At 41.4% G+C, this 26537-nt stretch overlaps 1 protein-coding gene across 2 annotated transcripts in view; it reads right to left on the reverse strand.

The window, feature by feature from the left end:
* MEI1 (meiotic double-stranded break formation protein 1) overlaps positions 1-26537 on the reverse strand; it is a 1382157-nt gene that overhangs the window by 704122 nt on the left and 651498 nt on the right. For both annotated transcript variants that reach the window (XM_063940445.1, XM_063940446.1), the window contains exon 13: positions 23017-23108. In XM_063940445.1, coding sequence (XP_063796515.1) covers positions 23017-23108 — 92 coding nt within the window. The remainder of the gene's footprint in view (positions 1-23016; positions 23109-26537) is intronic.

Consider the following 26537-nt stretch of genomic DNA (forward strand, 5'->3'; position numbering starts at 1 on the left):
AATGTGTATGTGTATGTATATATATATGTACACTTTTTGTATTTACGATATATGGATTATTATTGATTGTATAATGGATGCGAAGGTAATTGTTTTTGAACAAAGTAAGCATATGGGTTCTCTCATATATCTATTCTAAAAATGTTGTAGTATATCAGGAATATAAATAGCTTCGAGGTAGAGTATTGGTTTACCATAGCTAGAGCAATGAGTTTGATTCCCGGATGGTATATATTCCCTAATGTGATGCGAAAGGATTATATTATATCTATATATTTTTTTAATTATTATTATTATCAATATTATCATTCTAGTTTACGATTAATTACTGGACAAAAAGGATGTTTTATCACCCGTAGATACAATATATTTATTCATATATATGTGCATATTGTCACTATGTCTCTATATTAGTAGATGTGTGTACAGACAGGCGGGCATATGAGAGGTTAATGTGAATTGTTTAATTAAGAAATAGGTGGATCAGGAGGTGGATCTTAGACAGGTGTTACATATCTAGGTGGATGATTGCACCAATCGAGTATGAGACTGTCATTTAAAAAGGGCTCTATTGTCATAAAGTTTTCACTCTATGAGGAAGCTTCAATTAGAAGCGAAACGCGTCAGGGAAAGTGCCCTTTATGTGACCCAGTGGACATTGCTTATAGGTCCACATTGATGTGCAGTGCTGCCCGAGATTGACAAGTGAGAGACGGGAGGACGCTATATGCGGCGGCTTGAAGACGGGAGCATAATCAGCTGTTCAGCGCCTGCGGTGCGCAGAGCTCCGGGAGCCGGACTAACTTCTCTCTCTCAAAGTGATCAAAGGTGTGTGCACGGGAGCCAGACACAGTGGGAGACGGAGGACGTCACTTGTGGATATTGGAAGACGGGAGCTTTCTTCTACAGGTGCTTGCGGTGCACCAAGCCCCGGGTGATATAACAAATTCCTCCATGTTTTCTGGATATCTTTTCCACATGTAAAGAACCATTCATTTATGTGAGCAATTGGTCAAGTCCATTAATTGGTGTATACATAAACAAAGGCTCCACACATATATATCTATCACACCACATGATATTTAATCATGAAATATTTATGAGCACATCTAATGGGACTGTCCTATTTGGGAACAAAAACAAGGACATTGTCAATTATATGAGTATTGAATTTGCTCTCTGTGGTCACTATTAGCTATATGATCCACCTCTTATGCTCAATTAGTAGTTTTAGTATTTTGCTTTTGATTTAGTTTTATTTGTATGCGCATACTAATCAATTCAATTTTTGATGAATTTTCTGTGTATTTTATACATGATTGATTTTATAGATATTAAAATTATCTTACAATTATTCTATTGAGTGTATTAATGTCCTGTTGCCTCTAAATAAGTTTAATAACATACTAAACAGTGCGAAATCCTCATAAAACGTCTCATAAAGTAGAAAGAGTCCACTAAAGATATGTCCTCCATAATATTATTGCATTTAACTCGAATTCCCCATTTAGTCCCTTGGGACAAAGAGTACCCAAATTGTGAATACACCTAATTTCTGCCTTAGATAGTCTTTTTTCAAAATCTCTTGTTCTCCACTTTGGCAAAATTACTTGAATACCCCAGAAGTTACTAAGAAAACATTCCTTGGAGTTATGTTCTTTTTAAAATGAGACGAGACACTTATATATTATATAAATATTATAAATGTTCGGCCCATCTTACTTTTGCACTCCTTCCTGTTTTACCGACATAACAGAGGCCACACACACATTCCAACACATAAACCACATTTTTAGGGTGGCATGTTATAAAATTATTAATTGGGTTTGTGCTGTCATTTACTGTAAAATCTGTAAATTTCCTCCCAGAAGATCTTACAGTCCTACACATTAGACAATCGTCACAGCGATGAAACTCCTTTGTTCTTATACTCTGTCTAATCTCATTGTCTAGACTGCTTTTCACAAGTTGGTTTTTTAGAGATGGGGCCCTTCTATAAATAAAGACCGACTTGTCAGGTAATATAGCCCCTATAAACGAATCCTGCTTTAGAATGTTCCAATTCTCATTAAACACATGTTCAATACCTTTAAAGGACCTATTATATTGGTATTTATCATCGGAAGATTTATCTCTAACCTCCAAAAGCTTTCCCCTATCTACATAGTTCACCTTTTCTCTAGCTGTATTCAAAATTCTAGGGGTATATCCTTTTGTAGACAGACGACTGGAGAGTGCATCCACTTGTTGATCGCATATCTCCATCTCTGAACAATTTCTTTTAATTCTTTTAAACTGACTAAACGGAATCCCGTACAGCCAGTTTGCATTATGTTGACTCGTTCTATCTATAAAACTAATGGAATCTGTCTCTTTTCTATACGTTTTGGAATTTACTTGATCATTTGCAAAATAAATGTTTAAGTCTAAAAACGCTACCTCCTTCGGACTTTTAGTGAACATAAATTTTATGGACATATGATTCAGATTTAGTCCTTCACAAAAGGTCCCCAATGACTCCTCATTGCCTCTCCATACAAAAAACACGTCATCAATGTAGTGCTGCCAGGACACCAGGCTCGCTACCAGACTGCCAGTTGGCCAAATATGGCAGTCCTCCCAGTACGCCATAAATAAATTGGCATAACTGGGGGTGAACCTGTTGTTCTTGGCAGTGCCGATGCGCTGCAGGTAGAATGTGCAGTCAAAATATAAATAATTATTCAATATGATGAATTTTATGCCATCTAAAATTAAGTCCTTCATCATCTCACTATGATTGGTAAGATTTAAAAAATAGGAAACCGCAGTCAACCCTTTCTCCAAATCTATAATTGTGTACAATGTACATACATCAGCCGTACACAAAAAAATCATCCACCTCCCATTGGTAGTCTTTTCGTTTCCTTAGGACATCACCTGTATCTTTTGGGAAAGATTTGGTGGTTTGGACTAGAGGTTGCCAATAATAGTCTATCATAGCTGAGAGATTACTAGTCAGGCTATTACAGCCGGAGACTATAGGTCTTCCAGGAGGTTGGAGGGGGTCCTTATGAGTTTTAAGGAAGAACATACATCACAGGAATAGTCGGATTTGCTATATTCAAAAATTCAAATTCATTTTTAGTTATTAGCTTATTCTCTAAGGCTTTAGTACTCAAATCATAAAGTGCTTTAGTAATTCGTACTGTTGGATCTGTTTTTAATTTCTGGTACGTTATCCCATCATTCAATTGCCTATATACTTCCTGCATATACACAACCTTTTTCATAAGGACCACCCCTCCACCCTTATCAGCTGGCTTGATGACCAGGTCCTTATTCTCCTTAACATAGTAACATAGTATCTGAGGTTGAAAAAAGACAATTGTCCATCGAGTTCAACCTATTTGTGGTCTCCTATGCATGATGATTTGACTAAAATTTCTGACTGATGCTGCTGTCAGCCGTTGCATTTTATCCCTATTTATAGTAACTATAATGCATGACTATGCACCATACCCCTGGATATCCTTATCCATTAGGAAATTATCTAACCCATTCTTAAAGGTGTTGACAGATTCCACCATTACAACTCCCTCGGGCAGGGAATTCCAAACACGTATTGTCCTTACCGTGAAAAAGCCTTTACGCCGTATTGTGCGGAATCTCCTCTACTCTAACCTGAGCGAGTGTCCACGAGTCCTCTGTGTTGATCTAACCAAAAACAGGTCCCGCGCAAGCTCTGTGTATTGTCCCCTTATATATTTGTAGATGTTGATCATATCCCCTCTTAGTCTCCGCTTTTCCAATGTAAACATGCCTAGTCTTTCAAGCCTTTCCTTGTATTCCATCGTCTCCATGCCCTTAATTAGTTTGGTCGCCCTCCTCTGTACCTTTTCAAGCTCCAGGATATCCTTTTTGTAGTACGGTGCCCAGAATTGTACATAGTATTCAAGGTGTGGCCTCACTAGTGATTTATATAACGGGAGTATAATACTCTCGTCCCTAGCATCAATACCCCGTTTTATGCATGCTAATATCTTATTAGCCTTCTTTGCTGCAGTCCTACTTTGGGTACTACTGCTTAGCTTGCTATCTATGAGGACACCCAAGTCCTTTTCCAGTACAGAATCCCCTAATTTTACCCCATTTAGAACGGAACGCTTCAAACTCTTTCTTTGTTAAATTAAGTTTAGCTTTCCTAGGAACCTTTTGAATAACTTTCTGGATTTCATCGCAAACCACTTTATTAAAAACATCTAAGCAATTACCTCTAGACTGAAAAGGATAAAAAGTAGAGGGAGGTTTGAAATGAGAAATCTCCATAGGATTTGTAGAAGGATCGTCCTTTTCTTTATTTAAAAAAAAAATGCTTAATAGTAAGTTTATGAATACATTTCTGCACATCCAGAAAAATATCAAAGGAATTCGGTTTGTTAGAAGGGGCACATTCTAGTCCCTTTTGTAAGACTTTCGTCTCATGAACATTAAGGTCTCTGTCTGAAAGATTAAAAAAATTTCCTTCCACAGAGATCTCAGTTATTGGATTAGGGACAGGTTCCTTTCTCACACTATCTTTCTTAATCCTGTTTTTAATTTTTCTACTCTTACCTGCCCTCTTTCTCCTTTTGATTTTTTTAATTTTTGTATTAGTATGGGTCTCTATCTTCTGTTTAATGGAGTGCTCGGGCCTACCTTTAAAAAAGAAGAGTTCTCATCAGTTCTTTCAGTTAACGGTAGGAATCTCTTTGAGGAGTTGTTTTTAAGAGGCCTATTAAACGCTCTAGCCTCTTTGTCCGAATAATCCTCATTTCCCATCTCACTGACTGTCTATAGTTGACTTTCCTTTGGGGTTCTAGTCCTCTCCAATGATTCCTATTAGACCTATTGTAATTTCTTATTCTAGAGGAATATGAAAAATCCTCTCTATTGTTAAACTTGGCATTGTTACTGTTCCTCCACATGGGGGATTTTTCAACCATATTATAGTTACTTTGGGAAATTGTATTTGGTTTACCTCTAGGTGTTCTGTTAGAATTTAATCTTGTGTTTCTATTAATGCTATTCTCATTACGTCCAGACGTCCCTTCATGGGACGGCTCAGATATTTATTAATACAATGGAATCCATTTTAAATTTATTTTGTTTTCTTTCCCTTAATTCTCTGGTATTTTTACTGATTTTCTGTAAAAGGGATTTTTCCAAGCCCCCAAACTCCTCTAAATCTTTATAAGGATGTACTGGAGGGTGTTAATATCCTCATTCAACTTTGTCAGACTCATTCTCCTTTCCTAAATAATTAAATCAATTAGGGCTGCTGAACATGAATTAAGGATTTTGTAAAAGTAGAAGGGGGAGAAGAACAAGCGCCTTATGATGTAGTAGGTTTTTTAGAGTGCGTTTCGACACACAAAGAATGATGGTTGCGTACCAGATAATAGCTTGGGTAAAGGCCTATCACTCTCCACTTGGGCTGCTTTTCACCATCTTCCAATAGTGCCCTTATCAATGTGTGATCTGAAATGCAGGTGCCTTGCTAATTAAAACACCTGAGGGTAAATGAGAGGGGTGCCAATTCCAGAGAAAGGAGCATTGCCTTCCAGTGTACAATATATAAACAAATATACAGGAAAAGGTGGGGGGGGGCAAACTGGACTGGGCACCCTATTACTAAAGATATTAGGATTTTATCCCATTCATCTTTAAAGCCTGAGTCTGACTTACTATTAGGTGTTTTTTTTTTTCAAAATAAAGAAAAGGAGGATCCTTCTACTACAAATCCTATGGAGATTTCTCGTTTCAAACCTCCCTCTACTTTTTATCCTATTCAGTCTAGAGGTAATTGCTTAGATGTTTTTAATAAAGTGGTTTATGATGAAATCCAGAAAGTTATTCAAAAGGTTCCTAGGAAGGATAAACCTAATTTAACAAAGAAAGAGTTTGAAGCCTTCTGTTCTCTTAAGGAGGATAAGGACCTGGTCATCAAGCCAGCTGATGAGGGTGGAGGGTTGGTCCTTATGAAAAAGGATGCGTATGTAACCCTCCTACCCCTTCACTATATTGAGGGCTATGTATAATTTGGCGTGCCTCCACTCAAGCAAATATAGATACACCCGGGTTTGCTTGAGAGAACCCTACCTAATATAGGCAGTGGGTGTTGTGAGTGTCTTGCCGTAGATATTGATTTAATATAGGGAGATCGCCTCACCTACTTAATCCGGTACTTTCTTGGTTTTCAGGTTGCCCTCACGGTACAGGACTCTCCAGGATCAGGATCTCGTGAAGACACCGGACAGGCGACCTTAGGTAAGTAACTTTATTGTCACCCTTAACATTTAATTAATCATCATGTAGATCAAATCAAATTATGCTTTACATCCGCTAAAACAATACTTATTACAATATGATGCCACAAAGTCAATGCATGCAATACAAAAAATATAAAATAACCACAGTCTGATGGACTGTGGACCCGGGTTTTACCTTGTACCTTCTGCGCAGTTTACCTAATAAGATACCTTAAGTGATCACTTTAAAGTTCAATGGTTAGGTGTGGCCACAACTGTTGTTTTAAAATCCAATAGTGGTATTGTAAATAGGGTACCAAACTACTAGTCACTAAGAGTTAGTAAGCTATCCAGGCCGTAGCAGCACAATATCCTGCGTATGTAGAAACAATGTATCTTTAGTCGGTTGAATCTGTTTCTATCTCAGAAATTAACCCATGTGAGTCGTCAACAATAGCGCTTGGATTTACTCTCAAATTCTTGTCTCCCTATAATAACTTGTGGAGAGTAATAATGTCTTCCAGGGTCAATTACGTGGCGAATTAGTAATCCTGTGCTATTCCTAGGAACCTTCTGATAGCGAAAAAGGGAGAGCATGCAATTAGTTGCTGTCTAGCTGGCAATGAAACAGTTAGTAGAGTCTTTGTAGACAGCAGTGTGATGCATAGGATGAAAGCATACAGGGAAGTATGCAGTAGTATTCAAGCTGCCAGTTACATTCCATTAGGCACACATAACCAGTCCCATCCCTATAGCCTGTCAATAATCATGTCTGCGCTGTTTAAGATGAATTATTCTGGTACTAGACTTCATGGGCCTAAGCTCAATAAATGTACCATTGTATCTGGGGTTAGCTGTATAATGTAATTGGTTGTATCTATAACAGGGGTGCTGCTGCGGGAGCTCAGTAGGAGATAATTTTACAAGGCACTCCTGTTCCGCCTCATCGGGGCTGTCCCTGGCCGTTGGTTTAGTCTACGGAGTGCAGCCTGCTGAGGGAAGCTTTCAGACCCGCCTCCCGCTGTCACTCGCCGCTCCCGGCCACCTCCCACTGTCACTCACCACTTTGGGGCCTGATTTGTGGGGCAGCTCCTCCTCTTGATCCGCCCAGCGAGGGATAGCGTGGCTGAGGACTCACCAATCTCGCTGCCCACCGCCACACGGGGTCACGATCAGGAGACTCCTCTTCCGCTCCGCCCAGCGGGATTTGCTGATGTCGGAGCCCGTTGCCGCTCGCCGCAGACGTCCACACTGCGGTCTCGCTATCCACTTCACCGGGGGCCGCCGGGGAACTTGATCAGTCTCTCTCCCCCTGAGCCGCCGTCCAGAGCCAGGTCTGTCGCACTTTTTAGAGTCCTCAGGCAGTACACAGCTCTGTCTCCTCCAGCTGAGTCCCAGGCACACCTTCTCCGTCCGTTTAACTGTCGTCCCTCCCTCCAGCTCTCTCAGTTCATCTTTGGCATGCGGGCACTTAACTTCCCTGCATGAGGTACTTCTAGAAAAGTCTCAAGCCCAGCTCATGCCACTTTGATCCCCATGGTCCATATCCCTATAAACCTCTGCTATTATTGTTCTGGACTTCACACCCATGTGTAGTTTATATCATACATATCATACAATTATATACATTTACAATTAGTTCATACCATCACATACATTTATCCCCCATATATGATCATATATTATAGGGGCTACATTTACATGCAGGAAGTATATAGGCAACTGAATGATGGGATAACGTACCAGAAATTAAAAACAGATCCAACAGTACGGTTAGCTAAAGCACTTTATGATTTGAGTACTAAAGCCTCAGAGAATAAGGTAATAACTAAAAATAAATTTGAATTTTTGAATATAGCAAATCCGACTATTCCTGTGATGTATGTTCTTCCGAAAACTCATAAGGACCCCCTCCAACCTCCTGGAAGACCTATAGTCTCCGGCTGTAATAGCCTGAGTAGTAATCTCTCAGCTATGATAGGCTATTATTGGCAACCTCTAGTCCAAACCACCAAATCTTTCCCAAAAGATACAGGTGATGTCCTAAGGAAACTAAAGGACTTCCAATGGGAGGTGGGTGATTTTTTGTGTACTGGCCAACTGGCAGTCTGGTGGCGAGCCTGGTGTCCTGGCAGTGCTACACTGACAACGTGTTTTTTGTATGGAGAGGCGATGAAGAGTCATTGAGGACCTTTTGTGAAGGACTAAATCTGAATATGTCCATAAAATTTATGTTCACTAAAAGTCAGAAGGAGGTAGCATTTTTGGACTTAAGCAAATGATCATGTAAATTCAAAAATGTATAGAAACGAGACAGATTACAATAGTTTTATAGATAGAATGAGTCAACATAATAAAAACTGGCTGGACGGTATTCCATTTAGTCAGTTTGCAAGAATTAAAAGAAATTGTTCAGAGATGGAGATATGCAATCAACAATTGGATGCACTCTCCAGTCATCTGTCTAAAAAAGGATATACCCCTAGAATCTTGAATACATCTAGAGAAAAGGTGAACAATGTAGATAGGGGAAATCTTTTGGAGGTTAGAGAGAAAGACACTTCTTCCGATGATAAATACCAGTGGGCATTCATTAGCCAATAAAATAGGTCCTTTAAAGGTAGTGAACGTGTGTTTAATGAGAATTGGAACATTCTAAAACAGGATTCGGTTATAGGGGCTATATTACCCGACAAGCCAGTCTTTATTTATAGAAGGGCCCCATCTCTAAAAACCCAACTTGTGAAAAGCAGTCTAGACAATGAGATTAGACAGAGTATAAGAACAAAGGGGTTTCATCGCTGTGGAGATTGTCTAATGTGTAGGACTGTAAGATCTTTTACAGTAAATGGCAGCACACACCCAATTAAGGATTTTATAACATGCCACACTAAAAATGTGGTTTATGTGTTGGAATGTGTGTGTGGCCTCTGTTATGTCGGTAAAACAGAAAGGAGTGCAAAAGTAAAATGGGCCGAACATTTATAATATTCGTAAAGGTCTGTAGACACATAGGGGGTCATTCCGAGTTGATCGCTAGCTGACGTTGTTCGCAACGCAGCGATCAGGCTAAAAATCGGCACTTTTGCGCATGCGTATGGGGCGCGCTGCGCACGCGCGACGTACATTCACAAAAGCCAATGCAGTTTCACACAAGGTCTAGCGACGCTTTTCAGTCGCACTGCTGATCGTTGAGTGATTGACAGGAAGTGGGTGTTTCTGAGAGGTAACTGACCATTTTCGGGGAGTGTGTGTAAAAACGCAGGCGTGCCAGATAAAAATACAGGAGTGGCTGGGGAAACTGGGGAGTGGCTGGCCGAACGCAGGGCGTGTTTGTGACGTCAAAACAGGAACTAAATAGTCTGAAGTGATCGCAAGGTAGGAGTAGGTCTGCAGCTACTCTGAAACTGCACAATTTTTTTTTGTAGCAGCGCGGCAATCCTTTCGTTCGCACTTCTGCTAAGCTAAGATACACTTCCAGAGGGTGGCGGCTTAGCGAACAACTCGGAATGAGGGCCATAGTGTCTTGTCTCATTTAAAAAAAATACATAACTCCAAGGAATGTTTTCTTAGTAACTTTTGGGGTATTCAAGTAATTTTGCCAAAGTGGAGAACAAGAGATTTTGAAAAAAAGACTATCTCAGGCAGAAATGAGGTGGATTCACAATTTGGGTACTCTTGGTCCCAAGGGACTAAATGGGGATTTTGATTTAAAGTATTTCCTGTCGCCCCGGTCCTGACGGCTGTCCGGGCTCTCCTAGACGGGTGGGTTAATTTGCCCCTGTCCTTGCTGGGAAGGGCCACGGTCCTTAAAAGTGTAGTGTTCCCGAAACTCTCATATATTTTGCAGATGCTGCCACTACGCCTTACAAAAAAAGACTGTAGATCTGTAAACTCTATGTTCTCTAAATTCTTATGGGGGAGGGAGGAAACCAATGATTTCTTATGCTAAACTTCAGATGCCAAGGGCGGAGGGGGGGCTGGGGATTCCAGACTTGGAAGCGTTTAGCAGAGCGGTGATGTTCCGCTATGTCACAGACTGGTTATGGCAGCGTTCTTGTTTTACCAATTATACATTGGAGGAGGAACTGTTTCCCCTCTTCTCTCCCAGCGCCCTCCTTCACACCCCAAGGAACAAGCTGCCGGCATCACTCAAGGCGAATATTATCCTTTCAGATACTCATGGAGCCTGGCACTATTCCAATTCAAAATTACATAGAAACCCGGCCTCCTCCCGTTACACAACTTTCTGGGGGAATCCCTGGTTCAGTCCTGGGCTGGAAAATGCTAACTTTAAACAGTGGCGGGAGCGGGGAATTTCGTCTATTAGAGACGTATTTGACCCTGGGGGAAGGCATATGCTCTCTTTTGAGGAATTAAAGTCCAAATATGGTATAGCAAACTCAAATTTTTATATGTACCTGCAAGCCCGACATTTTGTCATTACTATGGCTGTCCCTATGACCTCGCCAGACAAACAGGATCCGATAGCCACTCTCCTCACTCTCACGAATGCCTCGGCTTATCGTTTATCTTATTATTATGACCATTTACGGGTGATACAGACGGAAAAGCTATGGAAACGTACGGTTTCTAATTGGGAGGGGGATATACCGGACTTCCCGGCGCAACCAATTCTACTGAAATCCTGTCAGTATACATTTAAATATCTACACTCGGCTCAGCTTCAGGAAGTATACTTTAAGTTATTACACAGGGCTTATATAGCCCCGGCCCAAAGAGTGCATATGATCCCGGATGGGAATAGTGAATGTTTAAAATGCCACATATCAAGGGCCTCTTTTTTTCATTGTTTTTGGACATGTAGGAAGATTGCCACGTTTTGGAACAAAGTTATTGTATTTATTAATAGAACTCTCTCATTAAGGGTTGCCAGAGACCCCATAGCTTGTTTATGCAACTGTTTTGAGAGTTGGCCACTTGGCCCGGATAGAAGGCAAGTTACGCCCATTCTCACGGTCATACTCACGGTGGCTAATAAGGTTATTTTGAACCATTGGACGAAGAAGTCATCTCCCTCTTTGGGGGAATTAAGAAATGTTCTTTTGCGGGTTCTCTATTTCGAGCGCCAAGCCACCTTGCCAGACATTGAGAGGGGAGTGGCTCGCTTTTACTCGAAATGGGAGCCTTACATTGACAGTCTAGACATTGATACACAGGGCCACATTGAAAAGCTCTTTGGAAATACCTCCTGGGTTCTTCACAAACATGTAGATGCTAATTGATATGAGTTAATACCTTGCTATATTGAGGTTGATGGGCACATGGAATGGGGTAATGTATGTATGTATTCCACGCGACTAAGGAGCGAACTGTCTTGTCTCCCCCCCCCCCTTCCCTTTCCCCTTTTTGTGTTCTCCCTTATTATTTTATGATGTTTATAAGTGGGCGTTGACAGTTTACAGTGTATAAGTATAGGATATGTGAAATTAAGTGGTACGAGTTGCAAGGCACAAGGACACTCACAGTACGTTTAATGCTGAAATGTATGTATGTATCTTGGCCATTCCTATCTTTTTTCATTTTGACTCGCCACTGTATGTAAAAAAAATTATTATAAAAATGAGAAAATAAAAACAGTTTTACAAAAAAAAAAGTATTTCCTGTCCTGATTTGTCCTTTACTTTTGCATCCCGTATTTTATTTGCATTTTTAACTGGATTATTATGTATTTACATTCAATATTTGCATATAATTGTACTTTTCTTGGTGCGGTATTGTATGGTAATTGCTACATTTTTTGTGTTTGTTTTGCATGCAATAATATTATGGAGGACATATCTTTAGTGGACTCTTTACTTTATGAGACATTTTATGAGGACTTTGCACTGTTTAATATGTTACCCGAGGATTTGAAATAACTATTCTGATTGTGGAACGCCAACATCAAGACTTCCGGGTGCGTGGAACGCACATGAACTGTAGAAACTGCTTACGCTTCCAGTTTCTGGATTGACGGCGCATGCGCACTTCCAGAAAAGTGCTGATTAGCGGCGATCGATTCCACCTAGAAACCCTTTAAAAACTGACACTTTGAGCCATTGAACCACGCTTCTGATGAAGGACGATACGTCTGAAACGCGTTAAGCGTGGCTCCAGTTTTTTCTGTGTGATGAACTCCTGAACTGGCACATCTCTCTGTGGGGCAGTGTTATCCTGAATGGAATCTAAGCTGTGAAACCATCCACTTAAAGGTCATCTGTGGAATCGGGATCCCCCTGGGTGATACAAGCAGTGTTGTCCAATGGAGATGTATGTGATATGCTGTTTTATTCATGTTGTTTGTAAGTGCAATCTGTACCATTAAATATTTTTCCTTTTTAAACATTGCTACACTATGGTCTGTGCTTTTTAGTGCCTCCTTTTTTCTTCATTTGTGGGGAAAAAAGACACATATTTTACAGGTTCACTAAAACGTTCCTGAACCGACTATTGGAGAGGTGCTGCCTAAAGAAAGATCATTCATTCATTTACCTCCTGCATTCATTGAGGACTTTTACATCATTATATGGTGATTGTTGTTTTATTTATTCGCTATTTATATGCATGCATGTATTTTTGTAATGTGATACTTGATGGTCGCTGGGGTTTGTGCACAGAATCCTTTTTCTTCCACCTGCATATTCGGGGCCAAAAATCTCTCCATACAGGGTAGGCTGGTATCGGAGGCACAGGGGAAGAAGATGGGCTACTTTCTGGACACCCAGCAGGCCTATAAGTGAGGTATGCTGTGGGAGGCACCGGAGCTACAGGAGGGAGCATCTACTCCATGCAGCGCCGGACCCGGAAGTCCCATATAATTTTGAATTTAAAAGATTTATAATATTGAAATAGTCGATATAGTAAATAAAACAAATAATGATGCATTGATTAGAAAAGTGGTTCTTACTGTAAGTGGTACGCATATCACAAAATGAATGATGGTGATGTTGCCTGAGTACAGATTCGCAGGAGCACCCAGCGACACGCCCCTAAAATGACTGTGACACGCCTGCATTTTTGCCACCACTCCCCCATTAACACAAATAGTGCCAGACTGTCAATCGCTTAATTGTAAACGAGCTTAATTGCAAAAACATTGGCATAGCGCCTGTCATGTCTACTTCTATAGGCATCATAATTAATGTTTAGGGAAGAGGTTCCCAAACTGTGTGCCGTGGCTCCCTGGGGTGCCTCGGGACACTTGCAGGGGTGCCCTGGGTTGGTGGTCCAGGACCAATTCAAATTATTCATGGTCAATATAGTAGGCAAAACCAGTGCTGGCAGCTGCCAGTCATAAAATATGTGGTCAAACAGAAGCAAATCTTGTCCCTCACCACACAACTGACCCTAAGGATGACATATAAACGTGATCTACTTAATGTAATATTTCTTTCTAAATTTCTCAATAAGAAATTTTTGGCCTAGGGGGTGCTGTGAAAAATTCTGATATTCTAGGGCGCCGTGATTCAAAAAAGTTTGGAAACCACTGGTTTAGGGAATAGAATGTTATCTAGAATCCAAAATCACATGTTTGTTATTAGTCTATTTTGGGGATTTGTAGTTTGATTTCATGTTCGATTTTCAATTCAAATGTTAGTAAAACAGGGGATTGTATATTCATCTATGTAAAAGTACCAATATTTTGCCGACATTCGATTCTGAGTGGGACTTTGTTTTATATCGAAAAAAAGAGTTACGGGGAGTGTGTACCCCGTTAAATCGGGCGCTAGTAAAGTATATTTTTGATATTTTTTGATATTGTTGGTCATATCACATGCCAAACGTCCTTTGTAATCTATCTAATTACCTGTAGTTGCGGGGTACAATATGTAGGTAGGACGATTAGACATCTTAATACTAGATTCTTAGAACATAGAAGACTGGTTCTCAAAAAATCAATGAAACACAGTGTACCTCGACATGTCAATTCCCTGCATAATGGGGACTGTAGGGTCCTGTCAATACAGGGGATAGAACATATCAGCAAAACATCACGGGGTGGGGATAGATACAACCACCTCTGCAATAGAGAAGCCTTTTGGATTTGCAATCTGGAAACTCTGCACCCTATGGGTCTTAACGAAAATATCGAACTTAATGGTATCTGACTTCTTTTTATAAATAAACCATCTGTACATGTGGGTGTATGCATGCGTGCCTATATGCCTGTGCGCGCAATTGGTACGTGCAGGCATGTTGGCATGTTTTTCACATACACACCTGTTACAGATTATTTGCCTTAGGTTGGTGTTTATATGCTTTTGTCCTTGTGAGTTGGTCACATATCCTGACCAAATTAATTTACTAGAATCACTCTCTCTCCTCTATTGTACTACACAGCCTTGGTCCCAATTTGAACTGTGTATGACCATATTTATTGCTAGATTGTTAGGATCTTTTATCTCTCTCTGTATATAAGAATAGATATTTATTATATATATAAAAAATAGTACTACTAGGATTAACTAATTCTCCTTATTCTTCCGTAAAACTGACTGTGAAAATTTGCTCCTTGTCTTCATCCTTGAACTGATGACCCTGTGGCTGAAGTCCGTAGCTCTAACCACTAGGCTACTGCAGCTGTGAGAACAAATTTGTTCTCTATATATAGTTAACCTCTCTGGGATGCCATACCCATGCTATTTGCAGCTGCCACTATCGAGGTGAGGAAACAATGTTGATTACCATCAAATAATAAAAACTAAAAAAACTAAAAAACCAAATTATACTGTATCAAGGGTGGTCAAAAAAGTAGACATCTGATAACCCCTGTATATTCTATACTTTAGGAGCGCAAAGTTCATGAGCTCCATATGCTAACTATATAAACCATTTATATATATCTAAATTATAAGATCTTTAATATATATTTCCTTGATACCTCGTATACTGACAGCGGCAATCTGATGCTTATGTTTTTTATGTATTTTTACATCTTTCTCTATGAAGCTTATTTTGCTTTTTATTACTATCATCTGGCAACTATTTAATATATACACCTGATGTAAATCAATCAAATCAATCACTGAACAGATCATGTGCAAAGATTCAACCCAGGGTGAAACCCAACTATAACCTTCAGGTGTGAATCAAGAGATTACAAAGCTGATTGGCTGTTGACCATTTAAATACATGCACACCTGAAAAACAGGTATCCACACCTCCTGAGGAAACCGCCGGTATCGTGGGCGGAGAAACGCGTAGAGGCTTACTTTCACTCCTGTCCACTGCTGGAGATCTTCATAGACTTTCCGTCTCTGAGACTGGGGATCCCTGGACGTTCTCTTATCACCCAACTGGAATAATTCTCTGCCAAATAAACCCCCGCTGTGCTTGAAAAGGCCCCGTTCTGCCGAGGTATCACACTGTCTGCATGACTCTCCTTTCTGGACATCCTGACACAGCCACCGTCAGATGCTGAGAGCTACCTCCGCTGATTGCTATCGACGGGAGCCAGCGCTTATAATAACGGGTGAGAACGGATTCTATCACCAGGGGTGAGCAATTGCAATCCCACTTTTCGTTCTAAACCTAACAACAGATTTCAAATTAAATTGTTGAGACTATTTTTACACCCCCCAACAGTACGGAAAGCAACCAGCTTACTCTATGATTATGGACTGCAACTACATAATGGGCACTTAAGCCGTTTTTTAGCTAATTCATCCACTGTGAATGTGAAATATACTTATATATGTATATGTATTTGCACTATTTTTGTTTTTAAACTTCCAATAATTACTCAAAGTGGTTGTTTCCACCACATTTACTATTAAATGCTTTTTTATTTGATACCAGCGCTCCTTTAATGTTTTTTATTGAACATTAAACCATATACCTTTGTTTTATATCGATTTTACATTTGATTTTGCCTTTAGTAAATCTCAAATGCAATATCGAATGCAAAAATCACCAAAACCAAGAAAATCGAACACTAGTAAATAAATCCCTGTAGCTGTTTTACTGCTGTGTAAGTATGTGTTTTATTTTATGTAGCATGTGGGAGTGGTGTCTCTGGCATGTGGGTGAGGTCTGTGTGACAACTGCGTGAGGTGTGCGTAGGGGTTTAGTATGATATGTCAGCATTCATGTTCAGAATGTTACACACAAAATGTTGACATCTATTATGTCAACACTGCCATCATGTCAACATTTTCAAGAATATTAATACTCCTGGTTGGTGAAATAATTCAGTAGGAAGATTAAAATATTGTAAAGATCATAATGTTATATGGTGCTCACAAGATCTGACTAAGAGTACTTACAAAGGGGAGTGTTGATGGTTGTCATATTTCCATACCTTTTCCTGTGTGGACTATACTATGGCTGTTTTTTTCTGTCTTTCTACAGTATGTATAAATGCTAAAAATGAATTACCTGTAGGATTACATAGTATCAGGAGGAGCGCCTTTGGAGGTTTAAGCAATTTTCTCTATATTAGCTATAATAACTTTGCAAAGAAATTATTTTAAGTAGAAAAAATAGGATTTTAATTATCTACCGGTAAAGCATTTTCTCGTAGTCCGTAGAGGATACTGGGGTCCACATTAGTACCATGAGGTATAGACGGGTCCATTAATAGCCATGGGCACTTTAAGAAATTAATAGCGTGGGCTGGCTCCTCCCTCTATGCCCCTCCTACCAGACTCAGTCTAGAAACTGTGCCCGAGGAGACGGACATACTTCGAGAGAAGGAAATACACAGATAGTGGTAGATTCGAACCAGCACACACAAAGAGGAAAGCCATGCTAACCAAACTTGAATCGGAACAGCAACAGCTGAACCAACAACAATACTTAACCAAATAACAGTGCAGAAAAACGAAGCACCGAGTGGGCGCCCAGTATCCTCTAAGAACTACAACAAAAGGATTTACCAGTAGGTAATTAAAATCCTATTTTCTCTTACGTCCTAGAGCAGTGTTTCCCAACCGCGGTCCTCAAGGCACACTAACAGTCCTGGTTTTAGTGATATCCAGGCTTGAACACAGGTGACTTAATTAGTACCTCAGTTATTTTGATTTAACCATCTGGCTGAAGACTGGATATCACTAAAACCTGCACTGTTGGTGTGCCTTGAGGACCGCGGTTGGGAATGCGTGTCCTAGAGGATACTGGGGTCCACATTAGTAACATGGGGATGTACCAAAGCTCCTAAACCGGGTGGGAGAGTGCTGAGGTTCCTGCAGAACAGATTTACCAAACTGAAGGTCCTCAGCGGCCAAAGTATTGAACTTGTAGAACTTAGCAAAACGTGTTCGAACCAGACCAAGTAGCTGCTCGGCAGAGCTGTAAAGCCGAGACACCTCAGAAGAATCCACCGACCTAGTAGAGTGGTCCTGTACCGAATTTGGAACCGGTAAACCTGCCATAGAATAGGCAAGCTGGATAGTAAGCCTGATCCAGCGAGAAATAGACTGCTTTGAATCAGGGCACCCAATTTTATTGGGATCATTGAGCACAAACAGCGAGTCAGGTTTTCCGTGAAGCCGTCCGTTGTACATAAATTTTCAAGGTCCTCACAACATCCAAGGACTTTGAAAAAACAGAGGTGTCAGTAAGCACTGGAACAACATTAGGTTGGCTGATATGAAAAGCAGACACCACCTTAGGAAGAAACTGCTGACGAGTTCTGAGTTCAGCACGATCCTCACGAAAAATCAAGTAGGGGCTCTTGTGAGACAATGCCCCCAGTTCCGAAACTCGCCTGGCCCAACAGTGTAACTGTCTTCCACATAAGAAAATTAACATCAACTGCCTGTAAGGGCTCAAACCAATCCGACTGGAAGAAGTGCAACACAACACTGAGATCCCAAGGTGCCGTAGGAGGCACAAAGGGTAGTTGAATGTGTAGAACGCCCTTCAAAAATGTCTGAACCTCCGGAAGAGACGCCAATTGTTTATGGAAGAAAATGGACAAAGCCAAAATCTGGACTTTTAAGGAGCCCAAACGTAGGCCCACATCCATTCCAGCCTGCAGAAAAAGTAGAAAACGCCCCAGCTTAAATTCTGCCGCAGAAATTTTCCTGGTCTCACACCAAGAGACGTACTTCTTCCAAATACGGTGGTAATGCTTAGACGTTACCCCCTTTCTGGCATGGATCAAAGTAGGAATCACCCTATCTGGAATCCCTTTCTGGGCTAGAATCTGACGCTCAAACTCCATGCCATCAAACGTAACCACGGTAAGTCTTGATAGATGAAAGGACCTTGCTGTAGAAGATCCTCGCAAAGAGGAAGAGGCCACGGGTCCTTTAGGAGCAACTCCAGTAGATCCGCATACCAGGCCCTTCTTGGCCAGTCTGGAGCAATAACAAATGCTTGCACCTTTTCCCTTTTTATTCTTTTGAGAACCCTTGGGATCAACGGAAGAGGTGGAAACACGTACACCATCTGGTAGACGCATGGATTCACCAGAGCATCCACCGCCACTGCTTGTGGGTCTCTCGACCTAGAACAATACCGCTTGAGCTTCTTGTTGAGAGGAGAGGCCATCATGTCGATTTGAGAATTCCCTTATCGATGTGTCAAGGACTCAAACACCTGAAGGTGAAGTTCCCACTCTCCTGGATGGAGGTCGTGTCTGCTGAGGAAGTCTGCTTCCCAGTTGCCCACTCCCGGAATGAAGATCGCCAACAATGCCACTGCGTGCCTTTCCACCCAGAGGAGGATTCTTGTTATCACTGACATGGCTGATCTGCTCTTTGTTTCACCCTGTCGGTTTATGTAAGACACCTCCGTCACGTTGTCCGACTGGACTTGAATGGCTCGATCTCGAAGAAGATGGGATGCTAGGAGAAGGGCATTGTATATTGCCCTTAGTTCCAGAATGTTGATCGGAAGGACGGCTTCCTGACATGACCACTTTCCTTGGAACTGCTCCCCAACCTGAGGCTTGCGTCTGTGGTTAGCAGAATACAATCTTGAATCCCAAACCTTCGGCCTTCGGTCAGGTGAGACGTCTAAAGCCACCACAAAAGGGAGATCCTGGCCTTTGGCAACAGACATACCCTCTGGTGCATGTGAAGATGCAATCCAGACCACTTGTTAAACAGATCCATCTGGAAGGGTCTTGCGTGAAAACTTCCGTACTGTGGAGCCTCGTAAGAGGCTACCATCTTTCCTAGGAGGCGAATGCAAAGATGCACTGATATCTGTGACGGTCTTTGGACGTCCCGCACCATTGACTGGATCACCAGTGCCTTTTTCATTGGAATCATTCCCAAAAACGGAAGCCTCTGTGATGATTCTAGGTTAGATTTTTGCAGGTTCAGAATCCAACCGCGATCATGGAGTAATCAAGTTGATAGGGCGATGCTGTGCAACAGCTTCTCTCTGGACAGTGCCTTGATCAGCAGGTCGTACAGGTACGGTATTATGTTCACTCCCTGCATGTGGAGGAGAAACATCATCTCTGCCATTACCTTGATGAACACCCTTGGTGCTGTGGAGAGGCCAAATGGCAGGGCCTGGAACTGGTAGTGACAGTCTTGTAATGCAAACCTTAGATAAGCCCAATAAGGCAGCCAGATCGGAACATTAAGGTACGCATCCTTGATGTCCAAAGACACCAGGAATTCCCCTTCCTCCAGACCTGAGATCGCCGCTCTCAGACACTACATCTTGAACACCCGTAAATACGAGTTCACCGAGTTGAGGTATAAAATGGGCCTTCCCGAACCGTCCGGCTTCGGCACTACAAACAGGTTGGAATAAAAACCTTTGTTTTGTGAGTGAATCGGAAATGGAACAATGACCCTGGAGAAGCTGGCAAGCCTGATTTGAAGAATCTGGGAGGTGGGAGTTCCTGAAACTCCAGTATGTATCCCTGTGTGATAAGATATTTTACCTTTTGACCTGTCGACCCAAAGACCCTGTCGACCTAGACACCCTGTCGACCTAGTTACTGTCGACCAATAGTGGTCGACCTAGACATTGTCGACCTAGTTACTGTCGACTTTCAATACCACACCCGTGCACGCCACCGTCATAATGAGGGCTTTGAGGAAGCAGACCCGGAGGTCTGATCTTGAGAACCTGCAGCAGCGGGTTTTCTGGGTTTACCTCTATTCCCTTTGAAGGTTGTAGAAGAACCCTTGGATTTGCCTTTAAATTTCGCTGTCCAAAAGGACTGCAGAGTTGGACCAGAATAGGTTTTCCTAGTAGGTGCCGCTGCGGAGGGAAGGTATGTAGACTTACCCGCTGTAGCCTTGGATATCCACTTATCCAGTTCATCTCCAAACAGAGCCTCACCCGTGAAAGGAAGACTTTCTACGCCTTTTCTGGAATCCGTGTCCACTGGCGTAGCCATAAGCCCCTGCGTGCTGACACTGCCATGGCAGTGGTGCGTGCATTGAGTAGACCAATTTCTTTGATGGCTTCAACCATAAAATAAGCAGAATCCTGAATATTTTGAAGGAGTAAAACAACATCATCCCTTGGTAAGGAATCTAAATCATCAATTAGAATACCCGACCATTTAGCAATGGCCCTAGTGATCCATGCACAAACAATAGTGGGTCTCTGGGCCACCCCAGCTGATGTGTACAAAGACTTGAGGGTGGTCTCAATCTTACGGTCAGCAGCGTCCTTTACGGAGGCTGCCCCAGGGACCGGTAAGACTATCTTACGTGATAACTTGGATACAGATGCATCCACAATTGGCGGGATTTCCCATTTGTTCCTATCCTCTGCAGGAAAGGGGAAGGAAGAAATCAACCTCTTTTTATCAGGGTTAACCCATGCTTCTTCAAAAAGGGCATTTAATTCCTTTGAAGCAGGGAAATTAACAGAGGATTTATTTTTTGTATTAAAATATGATTCCTCCTCAGCCTTGTCAGGGATATGTAGGACAGTTCTGACAGCTTCAATGAGGGCCTGAATTCCCTGTGACAGGACGGTATGCCCCCCTCACTCGCATCTACTTCCCCCTCTTCCAGATCTGATGTATCAGGATCCGTGTCAGCCTGCATGATTTGGGCCAGGGTACATTTTTGTGGCCAAATGGCGAGAGCCTGGGGTGCAGGTATAGGAGCTGAATCTCTATGTATCAGGTCATCCATAGACTGCCTCAAGAATTGTGTTTCCTTTTCATTATTAGACAGTTTAGTTGAAATATTTTAAATAATCCCTTTAATGGAAGCCAACCACGGGGGTTCAGCCCCACTGGACTGGGAGTGAACACTATGCTGAGTACAGGGTAGTGAGTCCCCAGTGTATGAGAGACATTCAGCTGTACAAGAAACACAGTCCCTGGACATTGTAAAGGGACACCTATAAACACACACACACACATATACACACAATGGTGAAAACACAGTATATGTAGGCAGAGTCTCAGAGACAGAGTTCAGAGCCAGCCACACAGCGCCCATATCAGCAGTAGTAAAACTAAACTTGGTCGAAATAAACAAATACCAGTATAGTGTTTATAACAGTTACATTGCTCCCCCCCCCCTCACTAAGACCCCCTGGCACCACAGTGGGGTCTTAGTGAGTCTGGTAGGAGGGGCATAGGGGGAGGAGCCAGCCAACACTATTAATTTCTTAAAGTGCCCATGGCTCCTAGTAGACCCGTATATACCACATGGTACTAATATGGACCCCAGTATCCTCTAGGACGTAAGAGAAATTAGTTTTATTTCATTTGATGTGTGGAATTGTCTCAGGTGTATTGAGTAATAGAAAAAAAAAACAGGCACATCACAATGAACAGTAATGTATAATTGCTGACATTCTGGGGCAGCCAGGTCGGCACAGAGGGGGAGTGGCATGAGAATGTGATGATGAATATGGGCAGGAAAGGGCGTGGCCCAGCCCCCCCCCCCCCCCCCCCACACACACACACAATGCCAGGATTATCAGCATTGTGAGAGCCCCCGGACTGGCAACTTGTGGACAACTGAGTGTGTGTGTGCATGGGGGGTGTGGAGAGGGGGGTGTGTCTGCAAATGGGTTGCAAGGGAGCATCCAAACTGTTCCAGAAGCGTAGGCAAGTATGTGGTAATGTCCTTGGAAGCAGTACGATATATTGCATAATAAGCATAATCTGATGTAGTCCACTGTCTAGTATTCAGTACTTGCAGACAAACTAAAATGAAAAGGACTTACACAAAGTCAACATCATAGTCTAACCACAATCTAGAAGTTGGTACTCTTGCGGGCAAGCAGTGGTGCAAAATCCTTAAGCAAAAGCAGGGTTGCAGTTCGAAAACAATATTGCCACAGTGTATATGGCAGAACTATACTACAGCAAAAAGCTAAAATTAAAGGCTATAAATGTTCCAACATTCTAGTGATGTCTGTTTTGCTCCTTGACAAATGATAGTCATTACAAAGTTTTCAATACAATTTTGGGCACTAGGTAGGTTTTTTGAGGAAGAAAAAGGAAACAAATTCAGTTTTAACTGAAGAAAACAACTTCATTGCAGAAAAATGTAAAAACGTTTTTATTGTTGCAATTTATTAGAAAGTGTAAGATAAAAGTAACTAAAATGTGATACAATATAAATGGAGTAAAACATTTATCCTAGAAACAATTAGTCTAGCAAAAGCCAAATTCACATAAATACATGTTTTGATTACATGAACAAGCCACCTTATTATATGTTCAATAAAAATATAATTTACTGTATGATCTAATATATGAATAACTATTATGGTACCCTTTTTCTCAGTGGCTCCGCATGTCCATCATCTTCGACTATGCCCAAATTTTTAGAATTGCCCAAAATGGGCTCCTTACCTGCAGGCTTTATGGAAGATCTCCAAAGCATTAGTAAGAAGATGACCCTGTCGCGACATACTTCTTATCTCATCTCTATTAATTTGGTGTTTCTAGAAATGAAATAGAATTATTCTTGTTATGATCCTTTTAATCATAACAAATAACAAATTACCAATTTAACTGGTGAATATTTTTAACAAAACTTTATTAGAAATTGTCAGTCGCTGCTGATAGGGAAATAATGTTTAGAACACAAAACAGAGAGGTGCAGCTGCGCTAGTGAATGTTAAGTATTGTGCACTTGTTCACAAATCACATTTGGCTTCTCGCTTCATAAGACATTTAATACACATTTACAAACATAAACAAGTAGCATTTTATATCAAACACATATATAAGTATAAATATAAAAAGATATGTGCAAACAATCAATTAAAAAGAGCTTTCACATTTACTGTAAAGTGTAATCTGAAGTATACAGATTTACTTAGTTTGTGGGTAGAAAATCCTTAGATGTTTCTAGGTATAATCACTGTGGTATTCAATGCATATGTCTTGGTCCTTTCTACCATCAAGAGTATGATTAATTTCCTCACATAGAGCTAAGTTTTAAGGTCTTACATACATACATCCAGGTCCAAGGTATATATTAGGTATGCAATATAGACAGCTGCAGCCGTTACCTCTGGATATTTCGGGAGTAGATGAGCCTTAGATTCTTCAATGTGAGAGCTTAATCATCAGAAGCGGTATACCTCTTATGAGTGCTGTCCGTCTGCGGGTGTCCCCTGTTAATCTTTCAGTCTATCTCCGGACTGGTCAGGAATAGCGCAGCTATTCAAATGTTAATACCGACGGGCGTGAGAAGTTAATTTCAGCTCGCTAACCCTGGAGGTGGCTAGCTGAAATGCGCGTAAAGAGACCCGTGCTGCCGATGAGCGCGATAAGTGGGGAAAATTGAATATCGCCTTGTGATCTCCCGTCACTTTAGACCCCGGACAGGGCACGATAAAACAATTGAATTTCCCCCTATGAGCTTCAATTTTAGGGTATTCACATCCAAATTGGAGGAAGAGTTTTGGAATTACAACTGTGTAATATGTAGATCCTCTTTTTCAATGGGCCAAAAGTACTTGGACATTTGACTCAAAAGCTGTTTCATGGACAGGTGTGGACTATTCCTGTTATTTCTTCATCAATTAAGCAGGAAAAACGCCTGGAGTTGATTTCAAGGAGGAAATTTACTAAAGGTCGATTTTGCTCAATATATGGGTGTTTTGTAAAAAGACGTGAATTTGCGAATCGCTAATTTACTAAGGATTCATTTGCATGAAAGTTGCATGTCAAATGCAACTTCACACTCCAAATCGCGGCAATTCACCATTGGTGAAAACATACTGTAGTCCAAATAGCATTGGTGTCATTAGAAATCGCAAATTTACTAAGAATTCATTTTTGTTAAAACGCTCCACTTCACACCAAAATCGCAACAAAGTCGCACCTCAATGCACTAAATCAATGCTGTTTTTTTGCGTGTTTACATGGAACAAACATTTTTTTGCCTAAGACCCATCAAAAGCACCAACAAAATCACACAAAAATCACACCACAATGCACCACTTCCAAAAAATAATTAACACTAAACCAATCAGAATGCCAAAAAAAGCACATCAACTTACCTGCAGCACTCACTTTCTGCTCTTAACCACGGCACAGGCAGGTTTTGTAGTAGCCTGGATCCCGGCAGTGATTTCATGTGGCCTGTACCAGCTGACAGAAAGGGCCCAGGACCAAGAAACAGAAAAGAGGAACCAGCAGGTCGGAATATGTTTAGGAATTTTGTTGCTTTATGGCAACTTGTGGTGCGAATTGAGACGCGAGTTGGTTTGTGTTGGCATGCGTCTTCTGAGGCATTCTACTGCAAATTATAGTGCATTCAATTGTGACTTATGAAGGGACATCCTATGTGAAAGCCGCAAAATCGCCACAAGGCGTACATGCTACAAAGCGACTAAATACACCATAGGAAGATGCAAATGAAAACGCCTGTTAGTACAATTTGCCCTTAATTGCCCCCAACTGCCAGAACAAAATGTGTGCTTTTTGTTCAAGCGATTAGGGGCGATTAAGAGCAAATTGTAATTTCGCCCAATAACGATTCTTAGTAATTTTCCCCCCAAGTGTGGTATTTGCATTTGGAAGCAGTTACTGTGAACCCACAACATGAAAAAGTGAAAGAGGCTATCCTTGAGCTACAAAAATGAAAAAAATAAAAAATAAAAATAATAATAATAATCTATGAGAGAGATAGCCGGAACCTTAGGAGTGGCCATATTAACAGTTTTGTACATTCTAAGAAGAAAAAAAAAAGCACTGGTGAGCTCGGCAACATAAAAAGGCCTGGACATCCATGGAAGACAGTATTGGATGAATGCAGGATCCTTTCCATGATAAAGAAAAAATCTTCACAATATCCAGCTAAGTGAAGAACACTCTCTGGGAGGAAGGCATATAATTATCCAATTCTACCTTAATGAGAAAACTTCACACGAGCAAATACAGAGGGTTCACCACAAGGTGCAAACCATTCATAAACCTCAAGAATAGAAAGGCCAGATAACACTTTGACAAAAAAAATCTAAAAAAGCCAGTACACTTCTGGAGCAGCATTCTTTGGACAGATGAAACTAGATCAACCTGTACCAGAATGATAGGAAGAAAACAGTATGTAGAAGGCTTGCAATAGCTCATGATCCAAAGCATACCACATCATCTCTAAAATATGGTGGAGGCAGTGTGATGGCATGGGCTTGCATGGCTTTCAATGGTACTAGTTCACTATTGTTTATTGATAATGGCCTTCATTCCGAGTTGATCGCTCACTAGCTACTTTTAGCAGCCGTGGAAATGCATAGTCGCCGCCCACGGGGGAGTGTATTTTCGCTTTGCAGGAGTGCAAACGCCTGTGCAGCCGAGTGGCAGCAAACACATTTTGTGCAGAACAAGACCAGCCCTGTAGTTACTTATTCTGTGCAATGATTGCTGCAACGAAGGTCCCGGTATTGACGTCAGATACCAGCCCAGCAAACGCCCGGCCACGCCTGCATTTTTCCAAACACTCCCAGAAAACGGTTAGTTGACACGCAGAAGCTCCCACTTACTGTCAATCTCCTTGCATCCGCCAGTGCGACTGGAAGCGTCGCTAGAACCTGTGCAAAACCACAAAGCTTTTTGTACTTGTACGACGCGCCTGCGCATTGCGGTGCATACGCAGATTAGCCCCATTCTGCCATAATCGCTGCGCTGTGAAAATCCGTAGCGAGCGATCAACTCAGAATGACCCCCAATGTGACAGAAGACAGAAGCATCCGGATGAATTTGGAAGTGTATAGGGATTTATTTATTTATTACCAGTTATTTATATAGCGCACACATATTCCGCAGCGCTTTACAGATAATATTTGGCCATTCACATCAGTCCATGCTCCAGTGGGGCTCACAATCTATATTCCCTAACACATGTACACGCAAACACATTC

The sequence above is a fragment of the Pseudophryne corroboree genome, chromosome 9 (genome assembly GCF_028390025.1).
Source record: "Pseudophryne corroboree isolate aPseCor3 chromosome 9, aPseCor3.hap2, whole genome shotgun sequence".
NCBI classification, from domain to species: Eukaryota; Metazoa; Chordata; class Amphibia; order Anura; family Myobatrachidae; genus Pseudophryne; species Pseudophryne corroboree.